At 36.7% G+C, this 26,878-nt stretch overlaps 2 protein-coding genes across 4 annotated transcripts; one reads left to right on the forward strand and one right to left on the reverse strand.

Annotated features, from left to right (window-relative positions):
- Nucleotides 1-238: 238 nt before the first annotated feature.
- Nucleotides 239-15,837, reverse strand: LOC127626882 (uncharacterized). 2 transcript variants are annotated; one of them, XM_052102984.1, is made up of 4 exons: nucleotides 15,799-15,837; nucleotides 13,897-14,058; nucleotides 8,045-8,319; nucleotides 239-3,698 (listed from the first exon to the last, which is right to left on the reverse strand). In XM_052102984.1, exon 4 carries the CDS (start codon nucleotides 3,691-3,693, stop codon nucleotides 2,311-2,313), a length of 1,383 nt encoding a protein of 460 aa, XP_051958944.1. In that variant the 5' UTR covers nucleotides 3,694-3,698; nucleotides 8,045-8,319; nucleotides 13,897-14,058; nucleotides 15,799-15,837; the 3' UTR covers nucleotides 239-2,310. The 2 variants fall into 2 exon arrangements, with proteins under 2 accessions (XP_051958944.1, XP_051958945.1); XM_052102985.1 differs by lacking the exons at nucleotides 8,045-8,319; nucleotides 13,897-14,058; nucleotides 15,799-15,837 and adding an exon at nucleotides 7,810-7,954.
- Nucleotides 13,950-26,790, forward strand: syt15 (synaptotagmin XV). Of its 2 annotated transcripts, none has more exons than XM_052102986.1 (8): nucleotides 13,950-14,122; nucleotides 16,183-16,372; nucleotides 20,252-20,391; nucleotides 20,512-20,807; nucleotides 22,849-23,019; nucleotides 23,106-23,217; nucleotides 23,532-23,711; nucleotides 25,608-26,790. In XM_052102986.1, the coding sequence occupies exons 1-8, from the start codon at nucleotides 14,116-14,118 to the stop codon at nucleotides 25,754-25,756; spliced, it is 1,245 nt and encodes a 414-aa protein (XP_051958946.1). In that variant the 5' UTR covers nucleotides 13,950-14,115; the 3' UTR covers nucleotides 25,757-26,790. The 2 variants fall into 2 exon arrangements, with proteins under 2 accessions (XP_051958946.1, XP_051958947.1); XM_052102987.1 differs by having other exon boundaries at nucleotides 16,252-16,372.
- The last annotated feature ends 88 nt before the right edge of the window (nucleotides 26,791-26,878 follow it).

Genomic DNA, 26,878 nt, shown 5'->3' on the forward strand with positions numbered 1-26,878 from the left:
ATCTACTGGATCACCAAGTTTAACAGGACCATTTGACATGTTGTGACCTTTTGACATGTTGTCGCCCCACCACATACTCTTCATTTACAAACAAAGAGAAATCCCCATGCCATGCGTCAAATGAGAACTTTCTTTCAATGGCCGTATCATAAACACAGCATCAATAGTGGGTTACAATATTGTGTTTTGAGTACCAGCAACAGAACATTGTTTATCAAACACTTTATTGTTGCTCATACATTTAAAGACATTCAGTATTCTCAATATTAAATCATGTTAGTATAGTTTTTGTGGTAGAAAGCTTATTTAAAGCTTTTTCCCATCATATTCTAAGGTGTTGATCTAGTTAATATCTAAATAGCTAGGTCACAATGCTCTGGTCGAAAAATAAATAAAATATACTTTGGCAAAGAAAAACAAAAGCAGTGTGTGCAGCACATACGGTACATTACTGTTGATTTGGTCAGAAGTTCCGGATACACATTTACTTACAAACAATATGTATTTTAAAGAGAATTTTCATGCTCTTTAAATTAGTAATTTATGAACATTATTGACAGATATTGCTTTAATTACAATCCTTAACTTGCACAAACTCATGACTGCTTCTGGTTATGATTGTTGTGATATAGCAAATATGTGAACATAATATAGGCTAAATAAACAGTCAAAAACAGAATGTGGTACATATAAAGCATTTTAACCTTAGAAAACGTAAAACCTTGCAATGATATTATGGTCAAAACTAAAAAGTAGTGTTTATGAATATATAAAATGACATGAAAGTGCCTATTTCTTTGACCTTCTGAATAGGACAACCAAACTGAATAATTTTTCACCTTCTACATAATAGTACAAATTCAGAAAATATGACAAAAAAAAATAGTGGAATGATACCAAAGGGAAGTATCTGATGTCAGGCCCGAAAATATTTTGTGTCTTGTTTATGAATTTGTTTGTTGATCTGAAAATTTGTCACTTGAATTCTTTTACTAATGGCACAAAAGATTGTGTCTGCATATATTTCATCCCTGAATTGTGCTATTTTACAAAGTAACACAATCTTTCATTTACAAATATCTAGGTACAAATATTTTTTCAGGTAAGATTTTGGAACCAAATTCAAATGTGTGCGTGTGTTTTTATTTAATTAAAGTTTTCTTTATTATTTTTTTAATAATATTTTTTATTATAAGTGATTAAGATTATCTCTGAGTATAAGAACAGAACTGGGGCTTAGTTTTAGCTTGTATGTGCTACAGAAATACAGGAACACTGACCTTGAGTATATATTTGCTTATCATAAGTAAGTCTGATAAGAACCCAGCTTTACACACCCGCAGACCTCATGAGCATTCATGTTTGTAGATCTGTGGATGGATTTTGGCCTTGAGCCCACTTTAACCCACCTGGCCAAATCGTGGCTTGACAATAAGCATTTTCTGGGAGCATCTTATAATGTTGGGAGCAGCTTACGAGACAGCAAGAACATTGTAGACATCAGCAACAAAAAAAGGACATAATAGTTTTTTGTAAATTTAGTATACATTCTGCTACAGTCATAGAAGCTGCAATTGCCTTAAAAGAAACAATGTACTAAAAAATGAAAGTTAAAATTTCTGCCATATATTTGTTGTACTAATGGATTGTTATTGCCTACAAGATCCTTAACGCCACATCTGTGACACCGGAAAACAAATAAATTTTGATCAGTTTGGATGTAATTGACTAGTTAGAACCAGTCTGCTGTAAGATCTTGCTAGGGTTGGCAACTTTTTGTCAAAGGAGTACAAGATGCTTGAGCATTTTGACTGCTTGAATTCAGGACACAACAGCTTCGATATGGGGCCTTTCGCCACCGACTAAAATACGGAAAATTGGTGGCCCGCACAGGATGTCATAATTTTGCCAGAAATACTAGACGTCCTGGATAATACGAGACAGTTGGCAACCCTAGATTTTGCTCAAGGTAGCTCTTCAGGGTTTCCGAGGGTTACAGTAAATGTATGTTACCTCTAGGTAATGTGTAAAGCAAATCTGCTGTTTGCTTTTGTTGACCAAATCCAACAATGAGCCTATGATTACTGTTTTCAAAAAGGCTAACACCCATTAGTCACCAAAATTATCATGTTGGTATTTTGAACAGAAAATGGGGGATCTAAAATGTTACATTGGAGGTCAAGACAGGAACAAGGCCAAGTTTGAAGTTACACAAGTGGAAACAAACCATTATCTGTAAACTCTAAATGGCAGCTTCATGCAATATTAGCTTGCAATGTTGTTCCAAACATCACCCCATCACTGATCCCTTCAGTCTCCTAGAGTATTTGGGTTGGAGCAACATGCAGAACTGCGCAGAGATCTTATAATGCCTTCACTCTTCTTCCGTTGCCTGGGCTGCAGTGCCAAGCTGCTGACTGTCTCTGTGAAGTCTTCCCTTTGAGCAGCCACAGCTGCAGCATCTGCGGTCTCTTTGATCTGAATTTCAAGATGCTTTTGGATTGCCAGGCCAAGCTCTTCGGGATCCACAGCAGCACCATACACCTCCCAGGTCATACCCTCTGCATCCCATTCCACCTCTTTCACTGGGGTTTTCTGACACATGTGCTCCATGGTCAAAGATATGTCTGAGGTCGAATCTTCCCTTAGATTAATTTCAGGAAATACGTGGGATTGTGAAGAAACAAGGGAATCAGATATATGATTATAAATGGTCTGCACACCAACATCTCTGAGCTCATGGACAGATGTCAGAGTAGTGGCATCTTTCACTGTCCTGTTAAGAATAGTCTGGCCTGTTCGGTCTAGTCTAAGGCAACAGGAGTTCTGTCCCCTTAATTCAGATCCACAACAGTGGCCTGAAGTCCGACTGTCAAGTCGGGTCTCACTTACCGAGGACACAAGAGGCGGAAAACCGAGCAAGAGAGACCGCTGACCTCCACAGGGGTTTCCTGCACAAGCTGGCCGTGATATCAAATGTCCAGGGCATGGAACAGCCCTGCAAGCATTTCGCAAGCAGGCAGTGTTCATCATATGACTTGCAAAGGTAGACCTGTGGCATGTAGTTAAATGATGGCTTTCACAGTTACTCTGAACGTGGTCCTCTATATTCACCTGTTGTGTTAGGCTATTCCCCAGAGCCAAAGAACTCATTCTACAAGTCATTCTGCTGCATCCTGTCGTGTGCTCCACATGTCCGCAACACCGACAACATCCCTCCCTGCTCACCAGATCCTTCATCCTTAGATCCCAATTTGTGGATGGTGAGTGTGGCACAGCGTGGGCCTGATTTTGTCCCAGTAGCAGATCCTGTGTTGGAGTCCTTCTGGGTGAGTCCTCTATGACGCTCCAGGGTCTTTCAGTTCCTCCATGCCAGATTGCAGTCTCAGGGGTGCTGTTCCCACTACACATGCTTGCCTGTTCATGGTCACACAAGTTCACAGGGACAACCGTAGCTGGTGCACCCAGACTTACAGGTCTTTGAGTGTATGCCGCACTGCTGGCACTCTTGTGCAAATTCTGACGGTAACATGTCAGCTCCATGTGTTGAGGAGGTCCACTCATCCTGTCTGTGGAGCTTTTGGATAAAGACATTTTTGGCAGTTCATAGTCTTCCACAGTTTTGCTGTCAACAGATCCAAGACTGATGCTTGGGAGGTAGATCTCAGATGTCTGGCGCTGTCCTTCTTCCATGGTATCTGCAAAAGAATGGTACAAATTTATAAAATAATTATAAAAAGTATACAATTAACATTAAACTTTATTATTCAATATTTATAGCGCTATTTTTTTTTATTTTTTATTATTCTTTAAATGGAAGGATTATTGTTCAATAATAAAAAAGATATCTACTGGGCAACTAATCAATTTATGCCATATCTGCACAACTGTGGAGGAGGGGGCGTGGCCGAGCGTCGTGCTGTTGTGATTGAAGTGGAGAGATGAGTGGTGAATGACCTGTGCTTAACACCTGTCATGTGTTTCAGTGAGGAGTGACGGGGGCTTTTAAGAAAAGGAAACAGCGGCCAGGGGGAGAGAGAGCCCAGGTGACAAGTTACGTGTGTGTTGGCCGTTATAATTTATATTTGGAGTTACCTGTGTGTGAACTGTGCCTTTGCGCATTTAAGCGAACGCGTTTGCGGTTAATACAATAGACATTCCTGTGTCTCAATCGCCGTCTCCCGCTTCCTCATTCCCTTTAACTCATGTTCTTGTTACAATGACGCTTAAACCTTTACTACCAAACACAAAACAAGCATCACTACTGTTAATGCCCATACGGTGGGTTAGCCGTTAAGTTAAAATCCCCATATTTGTTCAAAGTATGAAACATTGGAGTATAACCAGAGAATACTTAGCAGAGACTTCTATTAAAATGAATGGGAGAAATTGGAACGTCCTACAGTCAACGGATGTAGAAAGGAAGTCCCGCCTTTCAGGTAAAAGACGAATTAACTTTTTAGATACAGACGTCGGCTGTCAATGAACTCGAGAACGCGCATGCGCATTAACTATACATGCCGGAAAACGTAATTGTTGTGGGCAAACATACTAGCATAGTGTGGCAACTTTTACACTGGCAAGCACTACTCAGAAAATGTACATTTTAGTTCCATTTACAGTTCTTATAGTTTAAGATTTTTAGATTTTTTAGATCCCCACTCTTGCTGCACATAGTCAAAGTCAACTAGACAAGGAGATGTGTAGGTATTTCTTCTTCTGTAAATGATTTACCAGATTGCAGAACACTAAGCCCAGCACTAGTCTTAAGATCATTAGCTACAACACGGTTGTCCCAGCTTTTCTTAGGAGCACATTAATCCATATGGGGTCTTAACACAGTTGGACACTTCCTCTCCATGTGCAAAAGCAATGGACTTCAAATGATTACTTTTGGAGCATGTTGTTTTGATTTAAAGCAGTGGTTCTCTGCCTTTTTTAATCCAAGGCCCCCACTGTCCGAGACAATATTTGAAGGCCCCCTTGCCCGAAACTAGAAATGTCTGTTTAAAATAATTAATCATGGATGATTTTTGATTCTTGAAGTTTCAGAAAGAGTCCATTTATAAATTGTGGGCATACATCTTAAAGTATTTTTAGCATTTTAATTAAGTTGGATTATTTTTATATTTCTTATTTTAAATTAGTTTTAAGTAATATTGAGGCCCCCTAGTGGGTCCTGGCCCCATGGTTGAGAACCACTTATTTATAGCATTAATTTGAGACTTTGAATTCAAAATTGTTGTAATATTATCAGCTTCTTCAAAGGACTAGAACTAGAGCGCAATGAATAAATGTGTGGCAGGCTTGTTCCTGCTTAAATTACACTTCATCCACTCGATCTGATTTTTGGGGAGACAAAATTAAACTACTTTAAACTACTGTTGGTGTCACTCCCTACTGTTAGCACACACATACTGCTTCCTCCAAACTACTACAGACTCACCCTACTGAACTCTCGGCTCTTTTCTGTGGCATCAATTTAGGTACATATTAAAGCTGTAGAACACTAAGCTATCATAACTTCAGCATTTAATTGTTACATGTCATTCAGCTGTTTAAAGCTTTAAAGCAACTTGAGGTATTAAGTGCAAACTCTCAGTCCCTGGGTCAACTTACTTAGAAATGAACCTGGAACCTTCGTGTTATCATCCCAGATCCATTTAATTAACTAATTAGCCATTCGACTACCAGCATCTAATGCCATTTCGCAATGACTTGAATCTATATAAAATAACTTAATTGGGGTCACACAGAACACTGCAGAAAGCTTCAGATTACACAGAATTAAAATGCCTGTCATTCACAAAGTTATACACATTTAGTGACTTTCATTATGCTTTAAGGTCCCAAGTAGTAATAATAATTTTAATCAAAACAATATTCTATTAATTATTTTCACAGAAACTATGTTGCTTCATCACTATTCAATGAAAAAAAAAAAAAAAAAAAAAATATATATATATATACAGTGAGGAAAATAAGTAATTTTCAAAATAGCAGGGTGTTCAAATACTTATTTTCCTCACTGTATATATATATATATATATATATATTTTATCTTGATAGGCCTACAAATTTTCTTTAAGGGGTGCCTTTAGCCCCATTTTACCCAACAACTTTAAACTGTAAAAGTAAAAATGTGCAGTTTAAATAGCTATTTCCTAACCTAATGTAGTCAATCATATAAAAAATTGCTTCACTTGAAAAACATTTCACGTGAATTAAAGCAATACATGTAGACATTAGGCTACCATGTGAAGCACATTTCCGGTTATTTTATTAAACATTTCTGTTCTTTTTAGTTTGAAAATATACACACAAAAAACCTGCAAACTATTATTGTTTAAAAAGATGAAAGTAAAAAAGTTTTGGGGATTTCTTAAAGGTGCTCTCTTTTGTCTTTGTGCCATCTTGGACTTACACTGACACCTAGAGGTTTGGATGTAGCGTCATTTAAAATCACTCGTTTTCACTTTCAGATGCCATTGAAGAAATGTACTATTCTCTGTCAGCCATTATTACTTTAGGCCTAGTCCACACTAATACGTTTGCGTTTAAAAACGCATCTTTTTCTCTCCGTTTTGGCCTTCCGTCCACACTGAGACAGCGTTTTTGTGTGCGAAAACAGAGCTTTTTGAAAACGCACTCCAAAGTGGATAAATTTGAAAACGCTGTTTTCGCGTTGTAGTGTAGACTGTGAAAACGGATGCTTTGGAAAACGATGACGCATTTTTAGTCATGTGATCAAGATGTGACCAAAACAATCAAGATGGTGGCCTGTGTTATAGCAGCGCTGCTGTGCCTGATACTCACTTTGATAGCGTTGTTAAAAAATAAATGTCACTTTGTACAACCTTCACATTGCATTCCTTCAAAGGCGAAGGGAAGTTTACTTGGAAATGGTGTCCGGCAACGGAACACGAGGACAATTGCGTTTTAGACCATAAATGCAGCAGGGATTTTCTGCATGTGCAGTGACATGATTTAAGCATTTTCATACATTTTGGAAAATGCTTGCAAACATTAGAGTGGATGGAGAGCGTTTTGAAACGAAAATGTCTTTTTCAAATGTATCCGGATTAATGTAGACGTAGCCTTAATCAATGAGTGAAAGTGTCAGATAATAGGACGTTTACTGAGATTAAGCGAGTAGTATTAGGCTGGTCATGTGATTCTACCATGGTAGCCCCCATGTGAGGACCCTCTCCATGTAGAATAAACAGCTTTTACAAGGTTACTGATATGACTGGATTCTTCATTTTTATGCTAGTGGTCATGATTCCCTATATATATTGCAAAATTCCAATACATGTCTTTAGGTGTTAAACTTTTTTAATGAAAAAAATTAATGAGTGCACCTTTAAAAGGCGTGGTGAGTTCCTTAAAACATTTCATCATGTACTTTGTAGTTGTCATTACATGAACTGCTGGGTAGTACTATTCTATAACTAGTTTTATCATATGTAAAAAGCAGTCTTTCAATAACAATAATAAAAATAATAATAACTTTTCAGTGCCAACCAGGGAAAGATCTTAAAAATAACCTTTACAAAATGACAAACTCTAGCAGGAGACACGATGATAGATGTCTCTCCACAATCATCATGGGAAAACATGATTCTTATCTTCCCACAGGCAAGGTGTTCACGTTTAACCCTCCTCTACCACCCCAGCCCACAGCCAAACCCCCACCAAGCCAGACAACCATACACCTGCGCTAGCTCCAAGCTGGGATCCACTTGTGTAAACATACACACTCCAATGGACCTCTAACCCCACAGGAAGAAATGAAGAAAGACATCTCACCTTTAGGTCTTGTTACCAAAAATACATGGTCCAACCAAGGCCTTGTGTCACCCTAGTGTCTTTCCTTTGTCATTGTCACTTCCCTTTTCAAAGCCTCACCTTACCACTCAATATTGCAGGCACACGGTGCAGCCACTTGCTTTATAAAGACATGGCTGCGGCTTCCCTCATGTCACAGGTAAGTCAACAACCCCCTCTCCTCCCCTCCCTTTAAGACACACGCATGCATACATACCTCCCACTTCCTCTTCTCGGCTCCTTCCACTCTTCGTAGTGAACTCCCGCCTCGTTCACGTCTGTCCTTTCTTCCTATTGCTCGCTCGCTCTCCAGTCTAGGTGAACAGGATAGAGTGGGTGTATTGTCGGATTATCAGACGTTGTCATCTGTTTACACACCACAGGCTCTGTCTCAGGGAGGAAAATCCACGGTGGAAAGAGGGAGGAGGTGCAAAGGGTGGGATGGCAAGGAGTGCTGGATGGGGGGAGGGGTATTATAGGAGGAACAGGTGTCTGAAAAAGGAAATCAGAGAAGGAAATAAGACAGCCTTCAAATTCAACACAATAAGTACCAACAGTCCCTTCCTCTCTCTTACACACATATACACACGCACACACACAAACTTGTTTTTTATATAATTATGGGGACTCTCCATAGACTTCCCTGGATTTTATACAGATCTAACGATAATTTCTATCCCCTAACCCTACCCTTAAACCTAACCCTCACAGAAACCTTTTTTGCATTTTTACATAAAAAAAAAAAAAAAGGCTAGGTGATCTCAGGATTTACTATCCTTGTGGGGACATTTGGTCCCCACAATGTAGTATAAACATGCACACACACACACACACACACACACACTTACGCATGCATGCACACACACACATACACACACACACACACACACATTCCTTCTACACAAAAGTAGCCCCTCTTACTCATCCAATCTCAACGGTCTCTCTTCCCGTTGCTATAGAAACAGCCATGCTCAATAGGAGTCGATTTCATCATGTCTTTTTTTTTTTTTTAAGTTGTCATGGGAACAATGAAAACAGCTCTTTGAAAGAAGAGCTTGTGGATGCCAGGAAACCATTATGATGTGTGTTACTGAAGTCATCTTTCTGATTCATCTGTCCAATATTAGTCCATACATGCACTTGTCATTGCAAACTCACAGTGTATCCCCTTTTTTATTATTATTCAGGTTCAGAGGTTATACAAAGGCAAAACTGCTGTGCTATTTTTGCTGATACATGCATCTAAATTGTTTGCATTTGTAATAACGTAAGCCCATATTCATAATGCATTGTAAAGGCATTATACATCCATTATACTGAATTCATAATGTCTCATAATGCATCTTACACTAAGTTATAACTTCTAATAAATAATTGTAACTACAGTTAAAACACATTATAAGTCTTCCCCTGTTCATAGTTATACTTTAGAGTATAATGCATTGCAACACAAGCAACATCCAATTTCAATACAGCAGAAGCTATAAAGTTAACCTTATAACTGCTGTACAGTATACTGTAAACAGTCAAAAGGCTTTAGGATGTGATCATATTATAAGTGGTCTTTGCCTGCTTTAAGTTACAAAGCGATATCATCTTCTAAACAGCCATACCAAAAACTTGTTATATATAATAGATTAAAAGTCAAACTTATGCTATTATAATGGAAGATATTTATAAAATAAGTCTCAAAATAAGATACACAAACATTAAAATGTATTGAATAGAGTCCAGTATAGAATCTTTTTTTTTTTCCTTTTCTTTATTCTTATGTGTGTTTACACCCACGAGTATTGGCTACATGTGTGATCAACATACAATCCTGGCTGTATGTGGTTTGAAGTTGTTCTGCTGGAAAATGTAGGGACATCCCTGGAGAAGATGGTGCTGGATGGCAGTATATGTTGCTCCAAAATTTGTACACATCTGTTTGCATTCATGGTGTTCTCACATACTGTATGTGCGAGTTACCCATGCCATGGGCACTGACACACCCCTGGCCCATATAGACACTGGCTTGTGGACCTGACGCTAATAAGAGCTTGGATGGTCCTTTTCCTCTTTGGCCCAGATAACACGACAGCTTTGTTTTTCAAAAACATTTTGAAATGTTGACTCTTCAGACCAAAAAACACAGTTCCACTGTTCCACTTTCCATCTAAGATGAGGCCCAGAGAAATCGGCAGCACTTCTGGACAGTGATGATGAAGGGCTTCTGCCTTGCATAGTAAAGTCTTAACTTGCTGTGGATGCAGTGGCGAATGGTGTTGACTAACAAAGGTTTACTAAAGTAATCCCAAACCCATGTTCATTATATCCATTACAGATTGGACATCATGTGCATTAAGAAATGGTTTTCATCTTGACCTTTACGCACAGAGATTTGACCAGATTCCTTAAATCCCTGAAATACCAGATTCCTTAAATTCCTGAAATGCCCCAAATCCTTCCAATTTGTCTTTGGGGAATATTGTTCTCAAAGTGCTGGAATATTTGATGAAGCATCTGTTGGCAAATTGACAAGTCTCGAATGATCCTTGCTCTTGAAGGACTAGGCTGTTTTAGAGGCTTTTTATATATTTGGCAGAATTGCCTCAGCTGTTTAACATCTCTTGTTTCATCTCGCCTTGTTATTTCAACTCGTCAAAATGTTATCAGTCTTAAATTGCCCGTCTCAACATTTTTGGAGTGTGTTGCAATCATCTGATTTGAAGTTACTGTACATTTTCCAAAAAGCGTAGGTAAAACATCATATAATATGTAGTTAAAGTGCTTTCAATATAGCAACGGGTGAATATAATATACAAATCACTTATTTTTGATTTATTAGCATTTTTGGTACTGTTCCAACTTTATTGGAATTGGGGTTGTATATAACTTACAGCATGACTTGTAATGTCTTATAACCATTTAAAAATATCTTATGGATATTTATAAGATGACATTGCTTTTGTCACTTTACTAAAGCATACCTATTATATTTATATTACAAATATATACAAGGATGGGGAGTAATGAAATACATGTAACGGGATTACGTCTATGAAAATACAAAATATAAGTAACTGTATTCCACTACAGTTACAATTTAAATCGTTGGTATTTAGATTACAATTACATTCAAAAAGTATTTTGATTACTGTAGAGTTTACTTTGCATTTTATTGTCATTTGTTTCATTTAATATTTAGTCCTTTCAGATGGAAAACATTTATACATATAAATGATGCGATCCAAAGTGCATTTGAATAGCGGTGAAACACTTTCTTATGATGTTACATTCATACGAGCAGACAGAGAAGTAAGTTTAAAGGAAGTTTGGAGCACAAGAAATAAAAATAAACCTTGTGTAAATTGTCAGCTTTACACTAAGCTAAAATGCTATTTCTAGCCATTTTACATGCACACGTTACCAGACACGATCATATTTCTCTATCAAGAAAATTTACGTTGGATCCTTAATTTAATTGTTTTCCTGTAAAAAAATATCTAAAAGTCTTTAAAACAAGATCAATTAGATTTATCTTGTTTTAGAAACAACACTTCTAAAGATATTTAGTTTTTTTAGAGAATGTATTTTTAACATGTGTATTTTGTCTTACTGTACTGGCAGAGGTTTTATAGTAAAAACAAGTGAAAAAAATCTACCAGTGCTGGAGAAGTAATCCAAAGTATTTATAATATGTTACTGACCTTGAGTATTCTAATGGAATACGTTACAAATTACATTTTACAGCATGTATTCTGTAATCTGTAGTGGAATACATTTACAAAAGTAACCCTCCCAACCCTGAATATATATAATACATTATAACTTCTGCAGATAAATTTGGATGTTGCTTGTGTTGTAATGCATTATACTCTAAGGTATAGTATGAATAGGTAAGTATTACATTGTATTATAATTGTGGTTACAATTATTTATGAGAAGTCATAACATATTATAAGGTGTATTATTAGACATTACTGACGCATTATAATGCCTTTACAATGTCATATAAATATGGGCTTCATTCATTCTTTTTTCCCTCTCTCTGTACACAGAGACATTTTGAACTTGTTGCAGTTACATTTTGTTAAAATAAAAACAGACACTGTCTATTTGTTATTACTTAAAATCAGTTGTCAGGTAGTTGTATTTCCCCTCATCAACATTTATGTCAAACAGACCCAACTGATTTTTTTAATTGCATGGAACACAAAAGAAGTTGTCTAGCAGAATGTATGATTTCCTATTTTTCCATCTAACACAAAAAGAGATATTTAGCAGAATGTTCATGCTGTTCCATCAGCATGGACATTCTGCTAAACATCTCTTTTTAATGTTACATGGAAATCATACAGGTTTGGAATGACATTACGGTAAGTAAATTAATAAAAATTTTGGGAAAACTAGCCCTTTAAGTTTGTTTTGTATATAAATGCAAAGAAAGCAAACTAAAACTGGTAGTAAAAATGAAATTGTACAGTATATACTAGGGCTGTCAATTGATTACATTTTTAATCGAATTACATGGTATGCCGATTAATCCGATTATTTGCATGTACAAATAATTGCAGAGAAAGCCCCTCAAATAACAATAATTTAATATATAATGATGAAATAATCATAAATAGTTCTATTTAAATCATTTCAAATAAAATATAAAATATAACAATTCAGATAATTAAAATGCATTACTTTATTGTTACAGACGAGTAAAGCATTGATAAGACAATACAAAAAGTGGCTTTAAAATCCAATATATTGTTTATTTCCATATTATTGTACATAAGCCTGTCATTGGCCTACAGTTCACAGCAATCCATTTGAATGGAATTCGTCAATCAGTCTGGTCTTTTCTAAGGATCTGTCAATGTACACCTGAGTGAGACAGATGTTTTTGGTGCATCTCACTTTGTTTGCATCACTTCATAAACATACAGTTTTTAGGCTGCTGTGTCAAGTTAAATGTGGTTTTAAACGATAAAAAAAAACATGTCTTGAGATCCTTACGTTCGGATTTGCGCTCAATCAAGTATTTAAACGCAAGAACATGTTCTCATCTTGTGCTGTCTGCTGTCGGCAAGTGTGGTTTATTCTCTGTATAAGCTGCATGTTGCCTATACAGCTGGAGTTTTGCTTACTGCCCCCTGGAGAAAACTGGTGGTACTTCAAGCTTGAATTGCTCCAGTTATTGGAATGTTCCTCATTACGGTTCGAGGACATAATTGCATACATTTTTTAAGCGTTATTTTTATATATTTAACCCCACTGAATTAACTTGTTACATCGACAGCCCTATTATATACTAAAACCACAGGGAGCAAAAAGATACTAACATAGAGTAAAAGTAATGAGGTGATTATTTTATTAAACTGATTACTAAACGAACAATTGAACGAAAGTAATCAGGTGTCTATTTTGTGATCTGATGTATTGAAACTGCCTGAATAGTAACTGCATTTAACAGTATTGTGGGAACAGCAGACCTGTTGCCTGATTGCAGCCTTGATAAACTTCCCCTGTTGTCCAAGAGTTATTCATTAACTCTTTGTATAAGCTGTTGTTTAACTATACTAGTCTTTTACGGTTGCTATAATATTGCATTCAATTTACAGTTATTAAACTAAACTATGAGCCCTGTTGTGACTGATCTATTGTGACCAAATTATACACAATCAGAAACATCCACATTTTAAATAGCACATGTACTTTATTGAAATTATAGATGTATTTTTTTTTATTAATAAGAAGTACCTATTTGAGCCAACCAATATCTGGCATAACATATGTGTTTGTAATTATTTTTCTTGATTTGATTATAAATAGTTTATAAAAGAGTTTTGCTGGCTATGATTATGCCTACATCAATTTGAGGCACCAAATACAGGTAGATTTGGTAGAACATTAGGCTACTGTATAAGACTGGCCAAAATTGCAATTTTTTAGCTTGCTAATTGCCTTCACAGTTTGTCTGCTCATTGCATGCCTAAACGTGGCTTAGTGTTTTTTTGGAAATTAACACTGCAACTGGCTGGCAGATATCGGTCGCCTGCTTGGTCAAGTGCATGGTGTTGATTAACTAACCTTGGAAGCCTCACAGGTACTGTGGTGCCCAGCTATTATGTGACCAGGCTGTCTACACAAAAGCCAAAACTACTCTCCATGGGACATCAGAGAGAGTGCCAATGAGACTGCCTCTGGGCGTATCGGTAAAATGGGAATCCAGTGACTGGTGATTCACACTGACTGTACAAGAGAAAAAAGAGAGACTTTATCCAGTTAGGGCTTAGACTGTGGCCATCTATGGCTGGTGAGTAAAAGAATATTGTAAACAGTTTTATTAACCTGATCTAAGTACTGTACATCCTATTCTATTGCACACAAAGCTAGTGGATTTTTGAGACAAACAGATGACATTGTTTTGTTTGTTTTACTTGGCTGCAAATATCTGTTCAAAGTTCAGTTATTTAATTTGATTTATAATAAGTTGTGTAAGACACATTATCAAAAAGTATGATGTGTGTTAGATGCAATTCTATGAAATGTAATTTGCTTCAATGTTTACTTTACCTGATATGAGGGTCTAGTCCTGCCATACTGACGTGCATTTCTGTCCATACTAATGTGATATACCATTAAAGGGATAGTTCACCCAAAAATTAAAATTCTCTCATAATTTACTCACCCTCACGCTATCTTAAATGTGTATGAATTTCTTACTTCTGCAGAACACAAACAGAGATTTTTAGAAAAATTTCTCAGCTCTGTAGGTCCATTTAATGCAAGTGAATGGAGTCCAACACTTTCAAGCTAGAAAAAGCACATAAAGGCAGCATAAAAGTAATCCATGAGACTCCAGTGGATTAATCCATGTCTTCTGAAGCGATCCAATCGTTTTTGGATGAGAACGGATCAAAATGTAACAAAATTTTCACTATAAATCTTGACATATGCAGTATCCTGGATGATTATGATTTGAAGCTCGATTACGTTCCATCTAGTGTTCTGCGCTTGAGTCAAGCACTAGGAAGTGTAATCAAGCTTGAAATCATAATCGTACCTAGAGACAGCAGTGGAAAGATATACAGTGAAAAAGGAGTTATATTTTGATAAACTATTGGATCGCTTCAGAAGACATGGATTAAACCACTGGAGTTGTTTGGATTACCTTTATGCTGCCTTTTTGTCTTTTTGGAGCTTGAAAGTGTTGAACCCCATTCACTTGCATTGTATGGACCTACAGAGCTGAGATATTCTTCCAAAAATCTTTGTGTTCAGCAGAAAAATGAAAGTCATTCACATCTGGGATGGCATGAGGGTGAGTAAATTATCAGAGAATTTTCATTTTGAGTGAACTGTCCTTAAAAATGCTGTGTAGCAAATGGTTGACGTTCAGTACACTTAGTGTAAACAAGTGCTAGAACTTTAATCAGAGCTAATAATTACAATGAAGTTTAACCAACTGGTTCCAGTGCAATTAAGTTTGTTCCACTCAAGTTCACATGTCCTAGCAGAGGTACTTAAAATGATCCAAAAATGTTTGACAACCAGAAAGTACCCCAATATATTTGCCTTAATTTTGAATTATATATCAATTGAGCTATAATTTGAAACATATGGAACTAGTTGAATGTTTAGCATGAAAAATGTTTTAGTGCTTTACTTGCTTTGGTGATTTGTTCTATAACTCAAAGACATTTATGCATTTTAAATGTGTCTAAATACTTTTGGGGCTACTGTATACTAAGTTCTCCCTTTTAGCTTAACAGATTTTTGCCCGATCAGTAGTTACCCACTATTGCAAATGTCAAGCACTTGTTCTGTGTTCAAGGCATTTATACAAGGATATAAAACAATTCTTAAATGAACAAGATAGAAACAAGCTTTTATCTGTAGTAACAGTCTGAGTAAAATATTATGTTTCATCTTTAAGAATTTCAAATTTTACCTTTAAATTCTGAAATGTAGCTGTATTAAATGAATTACCTGTTTTAAAGTGCTGGCTCACATGCCTCTGGATTCATTCATCTGCCCAAAGTAACTTCACAGTAAATGAGAAAGTGGGTGAGGTGTTGGCCTTAAATAAAGAAAACTCTCTGCAGTGTTTCTTGAGTAGTGGCAACTCATTTGTGCCCCACCTCTCCCATGCAGGTCTTTGCTAAAGTGTGTTGACACAAGACACTTGACACATTTATTTAAAAGGCATGATGGACAGAGCCTGTCCAATGGTGGGACCTAGTAGGTTCAGTTAATGCAAAGCCATGTTCTCTCTTGTATGAACCACAGAGTGAGAGAGATAGAGGGATGGGGAAACAATGTGAGATAAATCGATGATTGTCAGCTGAGTTTATTTTGTGTCTATGTCATTAGATCTACTTTTACCTCTGGCTTGTGGACTGTCTGCAATATTTCTGTTCATTTTTCTGGTTGGCCTATCAGTCTATCTGCTGTGGAGGAAGAGACGAGCCCGAATGCAATACCGGGGATTGATACCGACCACCCCCACAATCTCACAATGCACCACTCCAGTGCTCCAGACATCACAGAGCAGTAGCTATGGGTAAATAACAGCTGTTACTTGTCTAGTAATGGTAATAATCTCCAATGTAAGGAATTACATGTAACAAAGTTGAACCAATTAGATTAAGTTCATCCCATCCCTTACCTTTTTTTGTCAACAATATACACTACCAGTCAAATGTTTGGACAGACCTACTGATTCTTTATTATTATTATTTTCCACATTTTACAACAAACTTCACAAATTTCATAATTTCATCCAAACTACGAAATAATATAAATGAAGTATGGAATTTACATAGTGACCAAACACTTCAAAATGCAATAACCTTGTCTCACAGAATCACATTACTGTATTTACATTTTTGCAAAATTATTTTATATGGTTTGTTGTACGCATTGCTGCAGTTTTTCTGATGAAATGAAGTAATAAACACCAGAGATGCTACAATAACAATGCCTTTTATTCATACCTTCACACAAGTCATAATTATGAATATAGTAATGAATAGTACAACAGCAGATTATCAGTTCATAATGCTTTATTTCTCACACAATACTATCTCATGACATCAAAACACCTAAAGTACATGACATGTGAGGTGATACATTTCAGACTCAGAATTAGCTTTAATTGTTCACATGTACACGAGGAATATTTTTTGGTGCTAGGAGAAACAAATGCACACAGAACATTACAGTGAGACAGAATATAAAACAAGTTAAGAGTATAAATAGGACATGCATTTGAACTTTTGCATTAAATAACCAACCACATTTACAGTTCAAGCTTATTCGAGCATGATCAAGTTGCGCCATAGCTCAACTGATTTTTTCACATTGCAAGTGAAAGAGAATGGGATATGAGTCCAGAAGAACATGCAAGTCAACATTTGAGTTGAAAGTGTCATAGAAGCACCACTGAAAGAAAGACTTTGTCTCTGCAGAACAAAAATGGCCATTTCCCAATCAGTGGGCATTTTCAATCCAGGATGGGCGTTTTTCAACCGCATTACATGATTTTCCACCTACACTGAGATTCCCTAATTTCAATGTATATTTGAAAAACACCCATCCTGGTTTGAAAACGCCCAGAGATTGGGAAATGGCCATATTTGTCCTGCAGAGACAAAATCTTCCTTTTAGTGGTGCTTCAATGACACTTTCGGCTCAAATGTTGACACATTCACTTTTACTTGCAATGTGAAAAAATCAGTTGAGCTACAGTGCAACTTGATCGTGCTCGAATATGCAAAAGTTAAAATGTATGTTCTATTTATACACTTACCTTGTTTTATGTACTTCCAAAAAGCTGCCACTTAATGGTGGTGGTATCATCTCATGTTTGCTGTTGACACTAATGTCAGGTTTAAGTTTAAGGTTTGGGGTAGGGAGGTAGGTTTTGTTGATTAAAAACTCAATAGAGCATCAACTAAAACCTCATCTGTTTGGGAGAACATTTAACTCAGTTTAAGCGCCACACAGAGGATATTTTACCTTAGAACTGCTGCGATATGTGTAATGTACTTAATGTCATTTAGCAAAAAGGACACTACAGTGCAGTTTTCCTGAGATCAGTGCAGTGGCGTAGCCAATGGTAAAACCGGGTGGGCCTTGGAACAGGGTATTATATTTTAGATTTTTCAAAGTAGCTGCCCTTTACTTAGATAACAGCTGTGGGGCCGGATTCATAAAACATTCTTAAGAAGAATTTCTTCTTAACTACCATTTTCATCTTAATATCTAACTTAAGAGAAAAACTTAAGAAACATTCAAATTCTCGAAAACATTATTTTCTTAAAAGTCACCACAAATAACATCTTAAAGTTAAAGTTGTGTTAAATTCTAAAAGTTAAGATGTTTAATGAATTTAGTGGGTTTTTCATGTTGAGTCTAAAGTCGCAATGGGTTGTTTAGGTTGTGATTTTAGACCAAAAAACTATTTTGACTGTTTTGTGTTTAATGTTTTTTTTTTATTTTCAGCTTTCAAACCATGTAAATGTTTTCACCAAATCCAAACATTAAATGTTGTTTTGAAGCTTCTTAATGTGGTGACCAGTAGCAAGGAATTCTGGGCCCCGTACCTATTAAAATAATACCATTTTGAATTTGTTGTGGGCCCCACTGGACTTTTCACCTAGCTAGCTAGGGCTCTGGTGGTGACCAATCATGCTTATTCAAACGGATGCGCTGCGTTTAGCGCTCTCTCTCCATGGTCTTTAGAGCTCATAGAAACATAAAAATGATTACATTAGAAATATGAGACTTTCTTTTTCACCCACCATCCACATCCCTATCGGAGTTAGCCTCAGCAAAGACAGCCTCTGCCACCTTTTCCCATTTACCCGCCTCTTACTTTCCGACATGTTATAATTATCATGCTTCCCAAGGAGAACGTTTTCCTTGCAGTAGCCTAACTTCCTCAACAAGATCATCCAGCTCTCTTTTTGTTTCTTTTAATCTCCTTCATGTCAAATTAAAAGTAATCTAATTAAAAAATAAGTAATTTCTAAACTAATTGTCGTTAAACTAACACATCTCACACACTTTACATTAAAATAAAAAGGTGCTTGCTACTTAAAAAAAGGTTAATAGATACATTAATCATTATGATTTACCGTGTTGATGTATTGAATTTGTTGATGGCTCTTAGACAAGGCAAGCTCATGAGCAGGCTGATTAAACAATGTCAAAGCCTTTTTATTCTTAAGAACTAATTAAGATGTTCTTAAGAACATTTTTGAGAACTTACATTTTTTTCAAGAATTGCACTTAGGAACGTTCTTACAAACTTCTTATAATTTATCCTAAAAACATTCTTAATTTTTTTCTTAAGTACATTTTCATGAATGTACTTAAGAAAAACACTCTTGGCATTCTCTCAACCAACTTAGTAAGGTATTTTCCTGGGATGGATTTTAAACAGTACTGAAGAGTGTTTTCTTGGCACCTGTTGGCTTCTTTTCTTTCACTATCTGGTCTAACTCAACCATTAATAATAATAATAGTAGGGCTGTCGATTTAACACATTCTAGTGCAACAAAATGCAGGGAATCAGGGATATCGAGACAGGTTTATCTAAGCTTCAAACTACATTTAACTTAGTTAAAGGAGTGGTGGTGGCGTGGTGGACTAAAGCACATAACTGGTAATCAGAAGGTCGCTGGTTCGATCCCCACAGCCACCACCATGTGTCCTTGAGCAAGACACTTAATCCAGGTTGCTCCGGGGCATTGTCCCTGTAATAAGTGCACTGTAAGTCACTTTGAATTAAAGCGTCTGCCAAATGCATAAATGTAAATGTAATTGTAACTTGACACAGCGTCCTAAAAACACAACACTTATGACTAGAGGTGCTAAAAACTTGTGAGCTGCGATGCAACCAAATTGGGATGTTCCAAAAGCATCTATCTGATGTGTGAATACATAGACCAACAATATAAAATAGAGCCAAGAGAAATAGGACAGTAATACGGGTATGTTCAATGATATGGAAATAACACTATATTATCACATTTAAAGCCACTTTTTGTATTGTCTATATGTTTTACTTGTCTGCTGCCACAATATGATTTAATGCATTTGAATTATAATATCTATTAGGCCAATATATTATAATTACTAAAATTATTATATATAACTTTTATTTGGGGGCCTTTATCAGTAAATACTGGTATATGATTAATTTACCGGTACATCATGTAATCAATTGATGTTGTTTTGTTAAGATGTTTCATACGATTCATATGCACTATATGAGCAGTTTATATTTGTCTACAAACCTCATTTCAGGTTTCTGAGATCTTGAAACATAAATTCAGTCTAATTTCCAAACTTTTGTCAGGTAGTGTATAACATTTCCTGTGAAATGTGGATAGAAGTGCATTAACAGATTATTCTTATCTTTAAACTTTCTCAGCTCGGGTGTTCCTTTTTTTGTGCCTCCTCGACTCATGAGAAGACCCCAAATTAGGTACGAAAGAGAGGGAATACAGGATGCTGAGGAATGGGAACACCACCCAGATTTGCACACTCAGCGAGGCTCTCTAACAGTAGGGAGTATGTCAAGATTGGAATTGAAACATCAGACCTCAGAAATTATCAGTGAAAAGAAATATATAAAACAACTTTTTGTCCTTTTTTTTTTTTTATCTCTTCTTTCTCTGTATGGTTCTTGAGGTTGGTTCCCCCTTGGCAGCTTAAGGCCAGACCTGTACCAGCTCCCAGAGGAACCCAGTGAGTGGGTTCTGCCCAATGGGTCAGTTGTTCGTCTGTGGTTTGCTTTACGGTACCAGCAGGACAAAGAGCAGCTGGTTGTGTCCCTGCTTCGTGCTGCTAACCTGCCTGCTCAGTGCCAGGGTAATATCACACTTATAAAACTGCAGCTGTTGCCGTCTGATGACCGACGACATCGTCAGGCCAAGGCAAGGCGAAAAGGATGTCAACCACAGTTCAACGACAGCATTGTGTTTCAGGTAGAAAATCGATTTCTGCCCTTCTGCGGTTCCTTAAAGGACAGAGTCTGGAGCTTTTTTTATTCTGATAAACATCAGCAAATCTAAGATGTTCTCTCTGTATGTGGTTACTACATCAAAGGCTTTCTCATTATATTGAGATTCAAAGGCTTTGTGCTAATGTTTCAATATTTCTTTGCTGATTCATTTTTAAAAACTAGTTTAAAACCAGCTTGAAATTTGAAGTCATTTCACAGTTGATGTCTCCATCTGCTGGCCATTGCAAGAGGGTCACTGGAGATCCTATAGAGGAATGTTACATTTTTTACCAATGTTAAGAAAGTTAAGTTGACATGCTTTTGTCAACTTGATGTTGCTTACCACAGAAAAGAATTTCGAATGGACTATGAATTTTTAAAAACAAAAATGTGTATGTTACATTAATGCACTTACAATGCAGGTTTATGGGGGAAAACATTCAACCGAGATACATGTTAAAATACACACTGAAATAGAAGTATAGCCTCAAGATTTAAACATTAGGTATATGTGACCTGCTCCATCATTATGTGTCAGTTTGTCCCACAGACACATTTAGAATTCTATGCACTAAATGAAAAAGCATTTAAATGATTATATCTCGATAATGGTTTGGAAAAGGTACAGTAATGATATCATTCCTTCTTACTATAGTGCATACAACTCTAAATGTACAGTATTTCTGGGTCAAAGTGACTCAAAATGATGGAGCAGGTCACATATGTGCTCACATGAGACTAGTTTGATAGAATTGACTGTAAAAAGGTTGGGATGTAAGGCTGGCAAACCCTGTAATTTTCCCATGATAAACACATGGATTGCATATGTAGGCAATGTCTATCCTGAAGATCAATGTCTATCTTGAAGTTCAATGTCTGTCCTGAAGTTCATCTGCCTAGAATAGTGGTTCTCAAAGTTTTTGACTCCAAGGCCCCTGAATGTCCAAGATAATATTCAAATCCACCCATGTAGACCAATACATTTCCCCTGGTTCATCTGTTGTAATGATGAGAAAGCTGCTTGTTTCAAATTATATTAAAAGAAACTAGGAATATTGATAGATGAAAATTAATCTTGAGTAAGTTTGTGGTTCCTTTGAGAACTGTTCTTGAATTAAGATAAGAGTTAGTTTAGATGTTCTACATCTATTGCCTTTTTAGAGGTTTAAGATTGATTAAAACAACCTATTTGAAATAATTGGAAGTCATCTTGAGACCCCCTTGCAAGTTTATCCCCTGGTGGGCCCCAGCCCCCTGGTTACTAACCACTGGCCTTGACCCAGCGATTAAAGGACAAATTAGACAACTGTACAGCTGAAATAACACATTCCTGCACAAAGAATTCATATAAGCACCTCAACAAAATATGAACTGCCCATTTCTGCTTTTAAACCCTCTGAAATGCCATGCTCCACAGACTTCCATTATGCATTACTGTAAATCTGATTTTATTTTTCAAACTAAGGGGGTGTTGAAATTATTTTCTTGTGTAACAGACAGCATGTCAGATGCCGTCGATGAGAATTTAAAAAGAGACTATTTAGCAGAGATGGGCCACATCTATTAAAATGAATTGGTAAAATTGAATGCCCAATGGTAAACAGATGTAGAAAGGAAGTCTGCCTTACATGTAAAAGAGTCAATCACCTTTTAGATACAGACATCGGCAGTCAATCAACTCGAGAACACACATGCTTATTAGCTATACAAGATGTTTTTTTTTTTTAAGCTTAACTGAGTTTAAGAAGCACCACCGACTGTAATTTTGACCAACTGTTTTGGAGATTTCGGTCTTTCCCCATTCAAGTAGATAGGAGCTGCACTTTCATGGCTGGAAATAGCTCCTTGGGCGCATTCTTAATATGGCCACCAGTGGACTGACTTGCTAGAAAGACTTTTTTTTAACATTTCTTTAACAATTTTGACACATTATATGGTCCTACTGAGATGATTTTAAAACATGAGAGATCTGATACTGAAATCCAAATTATGCACTGTAACCTAAATACTATTTCTTTTTACAGGTATCCAATAGATGTGTAGACCACTGCTCTTTGAACATGAACATGTACACTGTGGATGATCAGAAGAAGCACCATCTACTGGGACAGGTCCTGATTCCACTCAGACATTCTGAGCTAATTGAGGCAGCAGGCAAAGTGCAGTGGAGGGACCTGGACAATGAAAGCGATCAAGTAAATACCGTAATGTTCAGGGCAATATTTGGGGGCAATAATGAGTGCTTTATTAAATGCACATGTGTGTTTATTTGCTATTGTAGCCCCTCTCAAAGAATGGTGATATTCAGGTGTCTTTGAACTACAACCAGTCTCTACTTCGCCTCACTGTGGTTGTTCTAAGAGCACGAGGGCTGCAGTGTGGCAGTGATGCAGGTGAGAACTTTGAGCAATAAATAATAGTTTATGGTGTCTTTTAAACTGGTGGGTCTGAACTTGTGGGTTGCATCACAAAAAATGGGTTGCTGGTCTTTTCTGATAAGGTCACGGTCAAAAGGGAAATAACAATGATAAATGCAAATAATAAAATGCAACTAACTATATTAATTTTGCAGGATAGCAAAATATGTCCAGGATATGTACTTTTACTTTTGTATGAGATAAAATTTTTGGTAATGTAATGGGTCTAGTTCAATGTAGGACAATCTAGGTCACACTTCTAATACTGACCTTTAAAATGGGTGGGACAGGTGTGTGTGCCCAGATCTCCCTGAAGATACATACTCAGGTGGTGAGGAACAAGTGGACAGCTGTGGCCAAAGGCAACAATCCATCCTTTAATGAGAGACTTACCTTCAGACTCCTCCCCATGCAGCTGGACACAGCCTGTTTGACTCTACAACTTCAGCAGCCAACTGCAGAGGAACCTGGTAACTGTCAATCAATCATTTCCATAGTGATAGCGCGCCACCCCTGTGGTGAACACTAGCTTGCATTGTCCTGCTAACATTAATAAATACATACTAAAATGCTAAACGGAAAATGCATGTCATAATGCTCAACAGGAAATATGGGTAACAGTTTAGAATAACTTTCATGACTAACATAAACAAAACAAAAATGATAACAGTTTCAGGTCATTAATGCATTTACATTCAAATAGTTAGTTAAAATGTAATTAAACAAATAACAATTCTGCAATAACAAAAAATATTGTATTTTCAATAATTTTTTACTGATCTTTGTGTATGTGTATAATATATATATATACACTCACCTAAAGGATTATTAGGAACACCATGCTAATACTGTGTTTGACCCCCTTTCGCCTTCAGAACTGCCTTAATTCTACGTGGCATTGATTCAACAAGGTGCTGAAAGCATTCTTTAGAAATGTTGGCCCATATTGATAGGATAGCATCTTGCAGTTGATGGAGATTTGTGGGATGCACATCCAGGGCAAGAAGCTCCCGTTCCACCACATCCCAAAGATGCTCTATTGGGTTGAGATCTCTGACTGTGGGGGCCATTTTAGTACAGTGAACTCATTGTCATGTTCAAGAAACCAATTTGAAATGATTCGAGCTTTGTGACATGGTGCATTATCCTGCTGGAAGTAGCCATCAGAGGATGGGTACATGGTGGCCATAAAGGGATGGACATGGTCAGAAACAATGCATTGCAGAAACAACATTCAGTTTGGAGTTCAGGAGATTGTCATGACCAGGACCACACCCCTAAATGCATTGAAGCAACTGCCATGTGATTGGTTGATTAGATAATTGCATTCATGAGAAATTGAACAGGTGTTCCTAATAATCCTTTAGGTGAGTGTATATATATATACACACACAGACACACACACACTGGGTTCATATTGAAGAAAACATTGTCATTAAAAGATTACATTCGCAAGCAGGCATATTGCAAGAAATCATATTAGACATTCTTAAAGTAGGCATGAAATCAAAATTGACCCTATATATTTTCTTAATGGTCATATTGTGAATGATTCATCCATGCATTTTTTATAAAAAAAATATTTGAAAAAAAAAAATGTCATAACTTTGCTCTTCTCTGCTGGCATATGTGAGTTTTAGTCAGTTTAGTCAAACGTGAAATATATATAGCAACAAAATATTTCACATTTATTGCAAAACAAATTTGATATGTACAAATAGATAAATAGTTTATGGATGAAAAGACTTGATTATGTCATCACAGTTCGTCATGGGAGTGGGTGGTCGTACCTGGGCTCTTTTTTCGGGCTTTGTTGGCTGCGGTTCTCTTATTGGTGATGTTTTCTCTGCTGAATCATGGGTAATGTAGTTATTTACCAGGAACTCTGCTATCAAACATGATTTTATATGAAATTATGTTAAAATAATGCAGACGGATGGCTTCAACAGAAGCATATACCATTGAATAACAACCATGTAGCTGACGGTAGGTCAGTCTTTAAATGTTTAGAATCAATTAGTCTATGGAAAAAATGAATGGGCTTTTACCCAAAATAAACTGCTCATTTCTATTGGCTTTTTTTTTTTTAAAGGGACAAGCCATTCGACTTGTCCCGCTCCCCACTTCCTGTTTCAGTAGGAAATACGCCAAACTGTGCTTGTCAAGGACTTTACTGCAACTTTAATTGTCCTTGACCCATTTAAAATTTATGAATGACTTTTTAATTAAAATTATTATAAAGCTTTAGCAAAATACAATATTGTAATTTCAAAGGTGTCATATAAAATCAATAGCATTTAGGGTTCGAAATTGTGTCACCTATGTATTTGTACCCAGTCTCTGTATTTTGCCTTTTTTTCTGGCAGTGTTGTTGGGGGTGGTGGTCATTGGGCCGTTCATGTATGCGAGGGGCAGAGAGCTGGAACACTGGAACAACATGGTCAGCAAACCACAGGAGCTGGTCAGGCAATGGCACGTGCTGGGAGTAGCTCACACAATACAGAGCCCACACTGAACAGCACGCATAAAAACTCCATGCCAACCTTCCTCTCTTGTGTAGAAGTGTAGCTTTTTCTCCTTACCTTAGAGAGGGAGGTGTTAACTACACACTACTGATGTCAGAAAATCAAATGGAATTAAACAAAGTGAAAAAAGGGAAATTGTTTATTGATAGCACATATATGTAAATGATGTTTGTTTGAAAGTACATCATTTTAAACCAGAGGTTGCTCTTTGATGTCTCTTGTGACTTGGTGCAGGCAATAAAAATACAGTCCAGTTTACAAACACAGGGTTTACCACATTTTTTTACATGAATTTCTATGACTTTCCCATGATTCGTTTGTGATTACTAAATAATTATCGGTTTCGAACGATTCACTGAAAAAAATAAAAATACGAATGATTAGCTCACAAATCGGACATCATTATGGCTAGCGAGCAAATTTAGCTGCTGAAATATTAAAAGCAGAGAATAATTAGAAAGATTTATATTCACAGTCAAAATTTCAGGACATTTTAATAATGGGCCTACATGCATGTAATATGGGTAAAGGCCATGTTCAATTATTATTGATAGACAAAAACTTTTGTACTTTTTAACCCTTACTGAAATAAAAAAAAACAGCGTAACAATTTGTCTAAATGTTATTTGCGAAGCCAGCATATACCTGAACTGAGTTGGGAATGTAAACATCATTTTCATCATAGTTGTACAGTAAATGTATTTTCCTTGGTGCATTTTGCAACACAGTTGCATATTGTGACCTGGGTGAGTATATGCTCCAGATAATCCACTACTGTAAGGCCTCTTATGGACTAATCACAGAGTGCAAAAAGGCTAGCCGATTGGAGCTCGGCATCCACCTGTTCTCATGTTCTTTGTACAGCCAGTATAGATCTCTAAGACTTAAACTGCATGGACACAACACTGTCTTGTGATGTGGCTTGCGATTTTGTCTCTTGATTGATGCCCTTGGATTCAGATGGAATTAAATTGGCCATTTTAGCAATAGGACAATGAATGCATTTACATTCTGTTTTTAATGCTTTCAGAGCACATAAGGATTCACTCTCTAATACGAATGGCTTATTTGAACTCCTTAAAGATTGGGATGTGGTTTACACCAGATCACCT

Source organism: Xyrauchen texanus, chromosome 33, assembly GCF_025860055.1.
Source record: "Xyrauchen texanus isolate HMW12.3.18 chromosome 33, RBS_HiC_50CHRs, whole genome shotgun sequence".
NCBI classification, from domain to species: domain Eukaryota; kingdom Metazoa; phylum Chordata; class Actinopteri; order Cypriniformes; family Catostomidae; genus Xyrauchen; species Xyrauchen texanus.